Genomic DNA, 16,587 nt, shown 5'->3' on the forward strand with positions numbered 1-16,587 from the left:
TTCTAGATAAATGGAACAATTTAAATCCACAAGTAGCAATGAGTTCAGGAGGCTAATGCTGCTCTTTTTCTTTTTGAAAGACTTTAAAAAAAATTACAATCATTTAATAGGCAAGGACCATATGGTTTGAATTTTTAAATTACGCACAACATTTCGCATAGCAGGTATTTTCTATATTTGTGCCTTTTTACCTTTTATAAGCTTAAAACACAAAAAAAGAGCTTTATTTTACACATAGCAGAACACAAAAGGGAAACTTATGTGAAGTTATAAATATCCATTTTATACCCCCCTTGCCTTAAAAAAAAGTACCAGATTCTATACATTACTTTGAAAATTAAAAACCAACGGAGAAAGAAAAACCAAAACCAAAACCAAAACCAAAAACTGATGACAAGTTTAGTCAAGTCAAATCCACTCCAGAACTTCAGCCAGGAGCTAGAGAATAATAGATAAGAAGGACTTGTATTGGCCTCACAAGGTTAGCCTCCAGTCTGAACAGAGACATCTAGGGAGATGAGTAGAGTATAAGACTCTGTGTCAAGAAAATGCTTAAGTGGCTCTTGACACAGTTCCAGGAAATGGACCTTAGAAGCTTGGAGAAAATGGTATGCTGAGCAACAACAGTACTAAACTCAGCAAGAAGAAGGGCCTGGGCCTGGAATAGGGAATTCTAATTCAATAAAAACATCAATTGATATATAAATTATTGCAAATGTAATTGCAAGAAGACGCAAAGAAAAAAAAAAAAGGATTTTCCATAAGGACTACATGAATATCTAGAAAAAAGAAGAGATGAAAAATAAAATAAAAGTTTTTTAAAGAATTAGATGAAAGAAAAAGTGCTTAGAAGAAAAAATGTTAAGAAATAGCCTGAACACTTGAAAAGACCAAATAAATCAATGATTCCACAATACAGCAAAAAATATGAGAACAAAATCAAAAGATTGAAAGACAAAGAGAAAATGTGAACTAATTTTTAAAAAATTATCTAACCTGAAAAATAGGTTAAGGAGAGATAATGTAATTATTAGATTTTTTGAAAACCAAGATTAAAAAAAAATCTAGGTACTTTATCTTAAGAAAGTATAAATGAAAAATATCCAGAGATCTATTGGAAGTTATAGGAAAGGAAAGGTAGAAAGAATCAATTGAATTAATGACTTGCTGAAAGGACCCAAAAGGAAAAGACCTGCAATGGTTATAGTCAAAATTCAGAGCTTCCATATTAATATATATATATGTATACACATACATATACACATACATACACATACATATACACATACTAGTACTACCCAGAAAGAAGGAGTTAAAGAACTAAGAACTATAGTTAAAATTATCCAAGATTTGATAAATTCAACTATGAAACAGAGGTGATCTTAGAATACAATATTCTAAAATGCAAAAGATATAAATATTGCAACCTAGAATGATTTCCCCTGAAAAGCAAAGCATAATTCTCCTAAGGGAAAAATGGCTCTTTAGTGGAAGAGAAAACAAGTATTCCTGATGAAATGAGTTGAGTAGGAAGTTTGAAATAGCCAAGAGAAAGTAAAAGGGAGAGTATACCACCATAGAAAGAAGATGGAGTACAACTTGTTATTTCTTGTAATTGATGTGTATATATTATACATATATACTCAATAGTTTGGTGTAGAAATACATCAAACTCAACAGGAAAACAGTAGAGATGACAGAGGGAGAATCCAAGGCGGGAGACAAGGGGTGGTGGGTAGACAACCTCCTAAAAAATGAGGAAGAGTCGAGCAAATCATGGTATGTACATGTATGGAATTTTATTACACCATACAAGACAACGAAATATTGAGTGATATGAACTGACAGAGTAGTGAGCAGAGAGATAGCAACTTTGTAAAGAAAAGGAAAGTGGGAAGACTTAAAAACTTTGACCAATGCAGTGGCTATCTTCAGAGAAACTATGATGAATATGTTAGCTACCTCCTGACAAAGATGTAATAGTCACAAGGATCACACATATACTTTTTTGGATCTGACCATTTTGTGAATTTAGTCACAATTTGTTTTCTTTCTCCCTTGGTTTTTAATTTTACAAGTAAAGTACACGATTATATACAATTTGTTTTAAAGCAAAGAGATATATAAAATAGAGGTTTTAAATTTCTTTTTATTTTTGCGAAAGTATTTTATTTTTCCAATTTTATGTAAAATAGTTTTTTAATATTCATTTTTGTAAAATTTTGAGTTCCAAATTTTTTTCCTCCTTTTCTTCTCTTCCTCCTCTCCCAAGATAGCAAGCTATCTGATATAGATTATGTATGTACAATTATTTTAAACATATTTCCATGTTAGTCATGTTGTGAAAGAAAAATCAGAAGAAAAGGGAAAAACCATGAGAAAGGAAAAACAACAATAAAAAAAATGGTGAAAATAGTATGCTTCAAAGAAAAATCTAAGCAAATAATAACATTTATCTAGATAGAGATTGTGAGGAAAATTACTGTCAAATTTTCCCAGCAACTTGATTACCAGTTGAAACAATAAAGAATATGTTGTCCATACACACAAATACCAGGAAACTGCTTCGGGGAAGTGGGGGAAAAAAAGCTCCCTCATTTTTGGAGAGGGAATAACTTTTTAAAAATACTTAAGTGGCTAAGTTTACTTGGTGCAGTTAAGGATTAAACCTGTCATTTTTTATATGATATTGCTGTTACTTCTGAAATAAACTTAAGTGATGTTTTATTCTGGTAAAAAAAAAAAAAAAAAAAGAAAAAGAAAAAGAAAAGAAAATAGCATACTTCAATCAACATTCAGTTTCCATAGTTCTCTCCTGAGATGCAGATGGCATTTTCCATACCAAGTTTTATTGAAAGATTTATAAATTCATAAGAGTTCCTCTTTTTCTCTTCTGTTATGTGTATGAAAATGATTTTTTTGGTATTTTAAATTGATAATAAAGAAATAAAAAAAGTACAAACACTGCTATGTGAAGTGTTATACATAATTTAAAAGCTTAAATTATATAGTCTTATCTATTAAGTGATTACAATTTTCAAAAATCTTTCAAAATAAAAGACAATATGAGGTTCTATTGAGGTTTTGAGGTTATTTCCTCTCCAAAAATGAGGGAGCTTCCCCCCCCCACTTCCCCGAAGCACAGTTTCCTGGTATTTGTGTGTATGGCCAACATATTCTTTATTGAGGTATGATGAGGTATATTAAATACTTTATGGATGATGGTGGCAGAAAGGAGGCAACTTCATGTTTTTAAATCTTTTATTCAGTAAAGTTGGCTAAAACCAGATAAATGTTAACTAAGTAGGTCATGTGTTACTTCTAATGTTTTTCATGTAAAAGAAATTAACCTTTAAGCCAAGTTCAAGAGGCAAACTTCATTTTTATACATTAATGAAATTGTAATTTGAATGAAATGATTAATTTGTACAAGGAAATGTAGTATAGTGGAAATAGTACAAGATTTGGAGTTAGAGGATAGAGGTTTTGAACACTGGCTCTATCATTATCAGAAAAATCACTTTCTCTGAGCTTCTGCAGAAAATGAGGAGAGTAAAATGTAAATTACTTATCTTTCAGAGTTGTTATGGGAAATAAAGGAAATTATGTATATAAAATGCTTTGTAAGCCTTAAAGTGTGATGTGAATCATTTATGTGTGACTGCCCATTAATATTTAATCATTGAATCATGAGAATTTAGAGATCAGTTGCATGAATGAAAACTTAAGAGAACATCAATCCATCTAGTCTTCACTTGAATAGAAAAAGGAAAAGAGGGCTAAAGAGGTGAAAAGTGACTAAATACTGAACCAAATCACATTGGTAGTAAAAAAGCAGCATTAGCAGATTATGAATGTCAGGTGTGAATGACTTTGCTATTCTCAGCAATACAATGATCTAAGACTACTGTGAAAGATTTATGCTAAACATATCTAGAGAAAAAAAAATGACTGTGTCTGAATACAGATTGAAGCATACTTTTTAAACTTTTTTGTGGGTTTTTTTTTGGGGGGGATTGTATTTTTTTATCTTCACAATATGACTTTTATAGAAATGTTTCACATGTACCTTTTCAATGGGATGAAGTTGGGAGGAGGAAAGGGAGAGAATCTAGAACTCACAAGTATTAAAGACAAATATAAAAAAAATTAAAAACAATTTTAAAAAGAGAATGAAAGCTTTACAAATTAGGAGGGCAAAAGACAATTTATTTGCCAGATCTTTGGAGAAGAGAGGAATTTATGACCAGATAAGAAACAGAGAACAAATAAGAAATGCAAAATTGGTAATTTTATTTACATTAAATTAAAAAGGGTAAAAAACAAAATCACTGCTGCCAAGACTAGAAGGAAAGCAAAAAGGTGGGAAACAATTTTTACCACCTGCTTTTCTGATAAAGGCATCATTTCTAACATAAATAGAGAAGTAAGTCAAATTTATAAAAATACAAGTCATTCCCCAAGTGATGGATGGTTAAAGGATATGAACAGACAATTTTCAGATGGAGAAATTAAAGAAATCTATAAACTTATGAAAAAATACTCTAAAGCACTATTGATTAGAGAAATGCAAATTAAAATAACTTTGAAGTCCCTCCTCACACCTCTTAGATGGGCTAAGATGACAGGAGAAAATAATGATAAACGTTGTAGAGGATGTGGGAAAATTGGAACACATGCATTGTTGGTGGTGGAATTGTGAACTGATCCAGTCATTCTGGAGAGCAATTTGAAACTATGCCCAAAGGGCTATAAAACTGTGCATACCCTTTGATTTAGCAGTGTCACTTCTGGATCTGTATCTCAAAGAGATTATAAGAGGGGGAAAGGAACCATATGTGCAAAAATGTTTACAGCAGCTCTTTTTGTGATGGCAAGAAATTGGAAATCAAGTGGATGTCCATCAATTGGGGAATGCCTGAATAAATTGTTGCACATGGATGTAATGGAATATTATTGTTCTATAACAAATAATGAATGGACTGATTTCAGAAAAGTTTGGAAAGATTTACATGAACTGATAATGAGTGAAGTGAACAGAACAAGAAAACATATACAGGAACAACAAGATTATACGATGATCAACTATGACAGACTTAACTTTTCTCAGCAATATGTGATCTGAAGATAGTTCCAATAGATTTGAAATGGAAAATTCACATCTAGGGAGAGAACTATGGAGACTGGATTGAAGCATACGATTTTCACTTTTTTAAAATTTGCTTTTTTTTTTCTCATGATTTTTCCTTTTTGTTCTGATTTTTCTTTCATAGCATGACTAATATGGAAATATGTTTAAAATGATTGTTTAAAAATGAAAGCTTTAGAAATACTCTTATTAATTACCAATAAAGAAAAATTCTGAGACAATGGTAAAGAAATCCGGAGAAATATCCCTACACCAGTGTTTTCAAATATAAATGGATATTTATTCCTCTTGTAAATTATTGGACTGACACTGGTTAAACACTTGCAAAAAGATAACATCTCTGTTAAAGGTATTTTTTCTGTTCTAGAAGTTTTCTCCAAAATTAGTATATACTTAATAACAAGGTAGCTAGGTGACTCAGTGGATAGAGTACTGGACCTGGAGTCAGAAAGATCACTTTGTGACCCTGGACAAGTTACTTAACCTTTGCCTACTTCAGTTTCCTCATCTATCAAAAGGGGATATAATAATAATAATAATAATAATGTTATCTTGAAGATAAAATGAGATATCTTCAGTGCTTTGCCAATCTTAAAGTGTTACAGAAATGCTAGCTAGGTGTATGATAGTAACAGTGGTTGTAGTAATAATAATAGTGGTAGTAGTGGCAATGATATTGATGAGACCTGTGACAAAACTATAATTTTGATTATTATGCTAAGTTGTATGAACATTCATAATCATCTCATTCATACTTACTGTATATTCCATAGTGCCACGGGGCTTTTGAACCACCATCTTCTTTTCTTTCTTCTCATTGGTTTTGTTCTGGCTGTCATCTAAAGGAAGGATGCATTTAAATATACTGATTTAAGATGTGTCAACTTTTTACCAATTCAAAACTGCTCTAATTATAGGATCCCAAGGGACTTAGACAAGTCATTTAATTCAATCTTTCTGTCTTCAGGCTAAGTAATGTCAAAGAGATGATAATCTCTCATGCTTTCCAAAAAGGAAATTTGACAGCTTCTTTTAGTAAGCAATCATAATACCTTAAAGATCTCAGAAAATTATTTCTTGTCAGACAAAAAAAAAGACATTTGACTTACATGAAAAAAAGCTGCTTCAAGGTAAAAATGCCAAAACTTCTACTAAAGATCCCTTATAGCACTGAGCTAAGGAAAAATGATGGAAATTACAATAGATTGGAATAGCTATTCTTGAATTTCAGCTCTTTGATCATGGATAAGTCAATTAAGCTTACTAATCAGGTTCTTAATTTGTATGATGAGGTTACAATAATTCAGTGTACAGTGTCTGGGAACTCTGGAATTTCCAAGACCTTTACAGGGCTTCCATGAAATCAAAACTATTTTCATAAAAATGCTGTTTTAATTTCGATTATGCTAAATATTGGTAGCTATAACAAAAACAAAAGCTCCTTGAGGGAGCCCTGAGTAATTTTTAAGCATATAAAGGGATCATGGACAACTAAGTTTGAAAATCACTGGACTAGAAAGCTCTACTGTCCTTTCTGACTCTAAGTCCTATGACATTTTTTAATCACCTTTCTCACATTGTCATATGGAGGAATTACTTTGTAAACCTTATAACGATCTACAGAATGAGTTAAAGTCCCCTTGACATTTTCTACTAGAGTCCCTCTAAGTTACTTAGGTGTAATCAGTTAAGATTTTTATTTTCAGTGAATCATTTCCACTGGCCTTACATTTCCAGGATCTGAGATACTAATTTCTTCTTCCCATTTGAAGTATTTTGGGGGTGAGAGATCCTAAGCCTATGCCATGTTAGAAAAATTTAAAGATATGAGCTCATTAAAGTTTTCTTATACTCAAGCAGAATATTGGTTTCAAAAGAAATATACTTATATTTCTTCTAGCATAGTAGTTTCAACACAGTAGGGACTTAATAAATGTTGCCTTGTTGGGGTCTTGACTTGTTGATATGCTGTTCAAGGTAAATTTATCCTCTACATTTCGTACACACATAAAATAGTTTTCCATTAATAATGTATAGAAAAGCTAAACAGAGCAATAGTGGAAATAGCAACAATAATAATTTTAAAAGTGCTAGCATCATTTAAAAAATGTTCCTTCCCACACTAGATTAATGGGTCAAAAATGTTAAATGTGGACATGAAAATACAGATGAACAACATCCTAGTTAAGTCATATAACTTGTCATATTTCAGTTTCAAAGATGAATAAGCCCTCACTCCTTTGACACTAACCTGACATCCCCTCCTCCCCAAGTCAGTCCAATTACCTTCATTCTATCTTGTTTTAAATAACCACAGATATAACATATACTTTATAACTGCTCCCATACCTAACCAAAAGGAAAACCTCCTTGTGCAGTCTGTAAACATGAGATGGGGCTTCACCTCTAGGAAGGTGCCCAGTAGATGTTGCTTTGTGTTTCTTGGGTTGATTTTGCCATGGGACCCACAATCCAAAACTTCAGGTAATGACTTGTAGCTTTTTCTGTCGTGAGAATTGTATCCAGATGGCAGGGAGCCAGATCTCTCCATTTTCGGCTTCTGGACTTGAAATTTCATTCGCAGCCAGAATGTGGCTGACTCTGGCTCTATGGTCCATATCATAGCAGTGCTCAAATGCAAGCAACTGTCAGTTTAGCAGCCTAGAATGTAGTCAGGAGCCTTCAAAAAGGCTGAGACCAGCGTGGGGAAATATGATTCCCAGACAGTCTAGCTGCAAAGAAAGCAATTAGCCTTACACAAGCTCCAATCTTCCAGTTAGCACTTATTTCCCAAGCACAGTGCAAGGAAAATGTGGGGTTAAATAACAACACCACAGGGAGGCAGCACCCAAAACTCCACCCCTCCCTAGTAAACCAGTTGTAGGGTCTTGGGATGAACATGTCCCAGGTGGATCTAGCTGGCTGAAAGGTGGACTCCGCCCGATTCTTCCCCCTCCCCCCAGATCCTGCCCCAGGCACCTAAGAGCTACCCGAGCATTTACTAGCAGTCCCCATTCTAGGAGATTACCAGATCTTTGAATTTCTGCACATAAAAAGACTTTCCTATACTCCTCAATTTTACAGCCGGAAGACTGAGTTTTCACTTTCTATGTCCACATAAAGAATAGATAACAAACTTCCCCAGAGCAAAATTTTAACTAAACACTTAAATATTGAAGGAAGGAGGGGTCGGGCTTGGGCCTGCCTGAGGCTGGGGGAAGAAAGGAGAATAAATTGTTGCTGATATTACTGGAAAGGAAGGTGCCTAAAGAATTGTTCCTAAAAATCTATGTTCTAAATAGGTAATGTCAAATTTCTATTTTAAAATCCTTAGAAAATATGTATGTTAAGAGAGATTTGGGAAGATAGAGTTATTACATTCCTGAGGAAGAAAAGCAGGGCGTCCACTTTAACATTTCTAAATTCCCTCTTTGTGATAGCAATATCTCTGCTCCCTAGTCATGTGCATTGTTAGCTATAAAAACAAATATACTTAATGGTGCCTCTGATAAAAATACATAACTTATACTTAAAGTTCAGTACAAATGTCTAGTCTCCCAGAAAGACTATTGGGCTGTCATAAGATAACCAGATTTATAACTGGAAAGGGACCTTAAATATCCTTTAATTTAGATGCCTCATTTTATAAGAGTTCCATTTTATATATATATAACATATATATAAAATATTTATATAAATATATATATTCATAAATATATATTTATATACTTATATAAATATATATTTATATAAATTATATTATAATTATATATTATATATATAGTTCCATTTTATAAGTTCCAGAGAAGTAAAGTGACATAGTGATAAAAATAGTAAGCAGGGCAAGAAATGAAACACAGATCTTCTGATACCCCGTTCTATAATCTTTCTCAGATTGCCCTCCCTTAGTTTCTCTGGCATTATGGAAGAAGTAGTCTAATGGCTTGAATCAACAAATCAATATAATGTTACTAAAGCAAAAAACAAACAACAAACAAAAAAATAAGTTAAATTCATATGGATCACTCTTCCTTTCTGATGAATAATATGTAATTTTTTTTAAAGAAAAAAAAAAGTACTTAACCATAGACTATTAAATAATTTGAATAAAGTGTTTCACATGTGCAGAATCAAATATGGCAACCACATACCATGTAAAGTCCAATAGGAAATGTGCCAAGCTATCTGTTTTCCATTGCTGTATTTTTTTTTTTTTTAAAGCATATCATTAGCATAGGATAGTTTTGGAATTCCTCTGTCAAGGCTGAATTTGTTTTCAGAAATTATAATTTTAAAAAGTGAAAATTTAAGAGAAAGAGCTATGATCAGAGATCAAGAATCTCTAGAACAGGGAACTGCATTTGGTAATAAAGTAATAAATCAGCAAGAATATTTATTTATAAATTTTTTATTTATTTATAAGTTTATAAGTTTCTCTTGTGGATAGGACTGTAGCATGGCATGAAATTATAGGTCTAAGAAAAACTTTATCATTTGGTCTGATATTCCAGGCACTATAGAGGACATACAAAGACAAAAATAATGTAGTCTCTTCCATCAGGGAGCTTATGTTCAATGGGGAATATAATATGCACTTATATAGCTATATACAAAACATAACCTGGGGAGTGGGGAAGGGAAGAAACGGAATTAGCAACCAGAAGAATTAGTAAAAGCCTCATGCAGAAGTGGATTGTGTAAACTAATTTTTTAAAATAACAAAATAAATGCCATTATCAGACAAAATTTATTGAAAAATTCCTAAAGAAAAAAAAAATCTAGTCATTTGAAAAGCCATTTGGGCTATTGGCTAACATACAGGTTAATTTAATGTAATTGATTAATTTTATATAGTATCTTTTAATAAAAATTATATTTAATAAATCATTAAATATAGACACAAAATTATTAAATGATAGACTATTTTGCATAATTCTCTCTAAAGAACTAGAAAATGAATATGTAATAAGGAAAATATTTTATAGAACCTATATCTTTTATGCCAAATCCCAACAGTCTAATTCTATTTTTTTATTAAGCTTTTTATTTTCAAAACATATGCATGGATAATTTTTCAACATTGACCCTTGCAAAACCTTATGTTCCAAATTTCCCCCTCCTTCACCATACCCTCTCCCCTAGATGGCAAGTAATCCAATATATGTGAAACATGTTAAAATATATGTTAAATCCAATATATATATATATAGAGAGAGATACTTTAAAATTATCTTGCTAACAGTCTAATTCTAGAGGGAAAAACCAATAAACTTTCTTCCCATAATTGTTCATGATTAAAGTTGCTTTTTTAATCAAAAAAGCCTATATTTCTGATTTATCATGAATGGTGAGCCAAGATTAAGAATTCCCCCCCAAAATAGAATTTGTATTGTGAACTGCCCATTCAACAGCATAGAATGTATCAATCAAAATCAACACTGAGTCAAGGATTAAAAATGAACTACATTCAATAGTATTTTCTCTACTATTATAATATAGAATGTCCCAATGTCACAGCGAATATTCTTTTCTTCTTCAACATTAAAATTTATAGATACAACCTTCTTTTGCCAAAGACTACCTCTTTCAATTCTGTAAATAATTTTCATAATTGGTAAATCAATCATAGTTTATATCCAAAAACACTGGTTGTAATCAGTTCCAAGAGCCAACATCTAAGTAATGATCACAATCCAGCTTGATTCTGATCTGAATTCCCTCAGGATAACATCTTCCTTCTGGTCACAGTAAACATGGAAAACAGAAACTGTAAAATCCCTAACATTCATTTTTTCCCCCTAATCAATTGACTGATCTTTCACTTTGGATTTCCAAAATAATACTTGTGTAATGACCATTGTCTTGTAAACAAAATACTGTATTAAGTATTAGGAATACAAATAGAAAAAGGAAGACAATGCCTGCTCTCAAGAAACTCACATTTTTTAACAGAGGAGAAAATAAATATAGAAAGTTTCAGCTACAACTAAGATAGGCAGAATCCCATGGTCCTTAGAGTGCAACAGTCTCATAGATGGTAATTTATTTTCCTGAATATCATTCTCATAAGCAAAAATCTCATCTATTTCTGATGTGAACTCATTTGAAAAACTTTGCCAAAGATTTTGGTGGATGAGAATTTTCTTTTCTGGGTCTTCGGTAGCTTTGACTGAAAGACTTAGAGAAGCTGTTGCTAGGCTTCATCTCCATAAGGATTTGCATTCCAGAATGATGGCTTTTAGGGAGAGAGATAGAAGTTTATTCAGCTTTAATTCATCTCATTCAACACTGATAAAGAATTAGTTAGACCCTTGCAAAAGTCTTCTTCAGTATAATGTGAATAATGAACTTTTTGATTACTACCCACATAAATAGTTGGCATTGAAGAAGAAAAAAAATACAATTTGAGTATTTTAATTTCTGGAAAATTGAATAGTTTTGATACTTAAATCTGACACAATATTTCATCCATCTTATCTAAGACAAATCTTGATCTATTTTGGAGAAGAATAATCTTCACCAAGGATTTGGAGAAGGATTATCACACCAAACCCACCCTATAGTTCCAAGAACAAAATTTCTTAACCTATAGTTTTGTATTTCATTTCAAATATCAATGCTACCACTGCAGGCATGACAAAAAAAAAATTTTAAAAATTCTATATATAGTCATTAAGAGTCAACATTTTTGGTTCTTTAATTCAGGGGATTTCCCTGCATACCAGGGAAAAACTTCTCTCAAATATAGATAGCCCAGAGAAAAGACTTCTTTAAGTATCCTTTAAAAAGACTGAGCTTTTTAGCTGAGTTTTAAAAGAAACGAAGGATTCTAAGAGAGTTGAGGAGAAATACGTTCCAGATGTGTGCATTGGGCTTTGAAGGCTGATAATACTCTACTCCTGGTGCTTATTCATACTCTTCCACAGAGTAACACTGGCCTTGTGGATATTTCAACTTGAATTTATATACTCTTGGAAAAAGGAATGCAGCTAAATTCTCTGTACCCAAGATGAGAGGAGAAAGCTTTGGTATGTATAATTTCACAATCTGCTGAGCATGTGTAATTCAGGGATCACTGATAATAACCTTTGCTCTCTTTCTCACTTTTATCCTCTTAAAACCTCTCTCTGAAGGGCTGAATAGAAGTAAATGAAAACTGTCAATTCTCCCCTAAACTCCATTTTCTCTTCTGACACTATAACCAATCAGATATGGGCCCATACCAACACATGCCTAAACTATTATTGGTCTTTCTGCCACATATCTCTCCCTGTTCCAGTCCACCTTCCATTCAACTATAAAAGTAATTTTTCTAAAGAGTAGATTGGATCATGTCACTCTCTATAGTGAATCCTTCCTCCTCCTATCAACTTTTTCAATCTTCTCATTCCTTAGTCTTTTCCTTCCTTCTACTCTTCCCAAAGAATTTTATAATTCAATGACACTTGCCTTCTTGCTTTCCCTTACACAAGACTCTTCATTCTCCAGACTCCATGTATTTTCAGTGGCTGTTTCTCATGCCTAGAATTCTCTCTTCATCCCCTTTCCCTAACTTTCCTGCTTTACTGTAAGACTCAGCTAAAATCATATCTATAGGAAGCCTTTCTTGATCCTCCTCAATGCAAGTTCTTTCTCTCTTGATTATTCCAAATTTATCATGTATGTCTTATTTTTACCTAGTAGTTTTTGCAGGTCTCTCTTTGATTATACTACAAAAGTTCTTGGAAACAAATGACTGATTTTTGTCTTTTTTTCTTTTTTGGAATCCCTAGTATTTAGTACAGTGACATGTACATAACAGGTGCTTAGTAAATATTTATTAATATATCTCCTCAGCCTTGGTACTCCCCTTACTACCTTTTGCCTGTCTTGACTAGACAGTGGGGCCATGAACTTCAAATCTCTGTTTCAGAGAAAAGTTCACTTGAGACATTTCATTTTTCATCTGGCTGCATCACTTTGGAATTTCTATGACTGACTTTTCTACCATGTCTCTGAATCAACAACTTTCCTCCTAATTCTCCATCTACTGATTTTCAGCTTCTTTTGTGTGCTGCCTTTCCTGATTAGATTATAAGCTCTTTGAGAGCAGAGGTTGTCTTTCTTTAAAAAGATTTTATAATTAATACATACACATAATATAATTATATATATAAAATCACCAACACTTTAAACCCAGTGCCAAACACATAAAGAGAAATCAGATAAGTTAGGAAGTGAATATAAAAAAGAAGAGAATTCCAGAGGTGAGGGACAGCCAGTGAAAAAGCATAGGGTTAGAAGATGGAATCTGTTGTTTAAGGAACTTGTAGAAGGAGACCAGTGTCATTGAACTATAGAATTCCTTGGGAGAAAGTAAAGTATAAGAGATTGAAAAGGTAGGAGGAATCAAAATTGTGAAAGACTTTACCAAATTAAATATTTGATCCTAGAGTTGATAGGGTGTCACTGGAGTTCATCAAATAGAGGGCTAATGTAGTCAGGTCTATTTTACAAAGATCAATTTTGATAGTTAAGTAGAGGATGGACTAGAATGGGGAGAGACTTGTGGCAGGGAGACTAATTAACAGGCCATTGTAATAGTCTAAGCATTCGGGAATGAAGGTAGTGGCAGTATTAGGAGATGGGGAAGTACATACAAGAAGTGTTACAACAATAACCAATTATCACTGGTTACCTTTTTGACAGCTATATAAAAAAAGTAAAGGGGAACAATAAGTGTCTGTTAGAATTACAATATTAATTTCATGTATATATATACCACGAATTAAATTTGTAGTGGGGAATGATTTGTGAAATGTTGAGGAAAAAAAGCAAATAAAAGCAACACTAAAAAATCAGAAATATAGACAAAATTAAAAAAAAAAATTACCTTAGTATGTATGTCCAAAATCCTGAATATTTAACTTTAATCTCTTAAAGCAGTAATGTTGAAAGATAAGGAAGATTATCAACTGAAACTGAGATGAGCTCACCATATTCATGAGGCAATCAGACCTAGCTAAGGTTTTGGGAGAGAGATTCTAGTAAAAAGAATGAGATGTCACAAGTATCCTTAGCTTCAGTTAAGAGATTAGTTATGTTCCTCTAGGCAAGGATTCTGAAATGTTTTAAAGGTTACACTTTAAATTCCCTTAGGTTTCTGTTACCTTAAATCTAGAGTAATTTAGGGGAGGAAGAAAAGACAATGGCACATAAAAAAATGTAATTTTTTTTTTAGTAGTTCTCTGAACAGCTGCTAATGTAATTTAAAAAAAAATCATTAGGCCCTCAATTCTATTGGGGTTAATGTATACAGCTTTGTCATACTTATTTTCCCTTTATTATGTTTGAAAAATCCATTTGAATTCTTGTTCTTCATTCTGGTCTTCTTAATGTTAGAGATTGGGTGGGTGGGTGAATGGGAGAAAGAAACAAGAATTTTTAAAGTGCTAAGTATGTGCCCAGTATTGTGCTAAGTACTTTAATAACAGAATCTCATTTGGTTTTCACAACAACTCAGGGAAAGAGATGGTACCTCTATGTTGGAGCTGAGGAAACTGGGACACACAGAGGTTAAATGGTTTGCCCAAGATTATCCAATAGTAAGTATCTATCTGAGGCTGGATTTGAACCCTAGGCTTTCTGATTCCAGGAATGCTCTTTGATTTAGTTGAAATCTGCATGATTTTACTAGCATAAAAAAAGTTCTGCATGAAGAAACAATGAAGATTGGTACCTCCTCTGAAATTTACAGTCTTAGAGAGTGATTTGCCTAGTCACAAAGGCAGTATATATAAGAGATGGGACTTAAAATCATCTCTTTCCAGTAGGTCCCTCTACTTCATAATGTTTAAAACAGCAATCATCTCACAAATGTAGGAATAAAAAAAAAAATCACATCCTTTCATAAATATGTTTGATTTTTTTAAAAACTAAAAGTATATACAAAGGTCTGATTCTATAAAGACATTAAGCTCCTAGGAGGTCAATTATCTATTTCTTAGGTCTAATACATGTGAGTGGATACTCAGACTCTAATCATTACACTAATCCATTATTGTTTTAAAGATGTGCATTAGGAGAAACACACAATAGGAGACTGTTAAGATACAACTAAGAAACAGAGACCTGAATTCAAATTCCATCTCAGACACTTAGTAGTTGTTTGATCTTAGTTAAGTTAATTAATTTTTGCCAGTTTCCTTAACTACAAAATGGTATAATTTCCTTAACTATAAAATGGCATATATAGACATACATACATATCTCTATCTATCTATCTATCTATCTATCTATCTATCTATCGATCTATCTATCTATCTATTTATATCTATATCTATATTATAATTTCCTTGATTACAAAAACTAAAAAAATCCCCAACATCTCCCAGGAGAATTGTGGAGGATTAAATGAGAAGATATTTATAAAACATTTAACATAATAGAGCTAGTGCTCTTAAGCACATAGTAAGTATTAAATACTTGTTTCCTTCCCTTCTTTTTAAAGTTGACAAATCACTAAGAACAAGTTACTTTAGAAAATATTTAGCCTTAACATATTGACATGCTTACACTAATCTGTTGAATATACCTTGTAACCTTCAAGTTTACATGAGAAATCTTTTTAATTTGGGATTTCCTTCTTCCTCATTCCCTCCAGCTTGAAGTGATTTCTCCTTTCTCTAAATTCACTGAGGTATACAGAAAATTCTACTTTGTATTACATTTACTAGATTTACAGCTCCATGTGATCAGGGGACTAATCTCCCATTGATCTTTATATAATTATCCATTCCACATCACAACTTTCCCCATTCCAGTTTCTATATATCATGGGTGAGCATAAGAAATTAAATAGGAATTTTGGAGAGTTTTGTGGAAGCCACAGATGACACCTGAAGGCTAGTAGACAAACACAGAAAAAGTTTACAAACTCAGAACTGCATAAAATATATGCATAGTATTATATGATATCAACATATTTTATCTTTTAATAACATCATAGGTCAGACTTCTTCTCTGGCAGTAAGAGAGGGTCAAAAAGAATTTACAGAGATTTTCTAGATCAAGAGGGTGCCGTGTCCCTAACCCCTGTACTACTAGTACAATGAATCACTTGTATAAACAGCTCAATAAATATTTATCAATTTGAATTAGGCTCTTGTTGGCAGAAACTAGATAGTCCTCTCTTTTTCAACAAAGGTAGGTAAAATGCACTAAAATAATTTTGATGTTGCTTTTCAGATCCATTCTGTTAATGACTTGGGAAAATATTTAGAGAAGCTTGCCTGTTATCTTTACAGCTTTTTATTCCATTTATTGCCATAAATTACAAAGTGAAAATAAGTAACATTAAAGATAAAGGACACTAAAGAAAGAATTTCAATAATGCCACTTTTGAGATTTTAAAAAATAATAGAGGAAAAATTCTTAAATTATTTATTCTGTTTGATACA

General features: G+C 32.4%; 1 protein-coding gene across 3 annotated transcripts in view; it reads right to left on the reverse strand.

Moving 5' to 3' along the window:
- Positions 1-16,587, reverse strand: part of NCOA7 (nuclear receptor coactivator 7) — a 166,234-nt gene that overhangs the window by 48,642 nt on the left and 101,005 nt on the right. For 2 of the 3 annotated variants that reach the window (XM_074309916.1, XM_074309913.1), the window contains exon 4: positions 5,909-5,988. In XM_074309916.1, the coding sequence (XP_074166017.1) occupies positions 5,909-5,988 (80 nt within the window). Of the gene's footprint in view, positions 1-5,908; positions 5,989-7,498; positions 8,794-16,587 lie in introns of those variants that run through there. The other variant, XM_074309915.1, reaches the window with a different exon arrangement.

The sequence above is a fragment of the Sminthopsis crassicaudata genome, chromosome 4 (genome assembly GCF_048593235.1).
Source record: "Sminthopsis crassicaudata isolate SCR6 chromosome 4, ASM4859323v1, whole genome shotgun sequence".
NCBI lineage: Eukaryota > Metazoa > Chordata > Mammalia > Dasyuromorphia > Dasyuridae > Sminthopsis > Sminthopsis crassicaudata.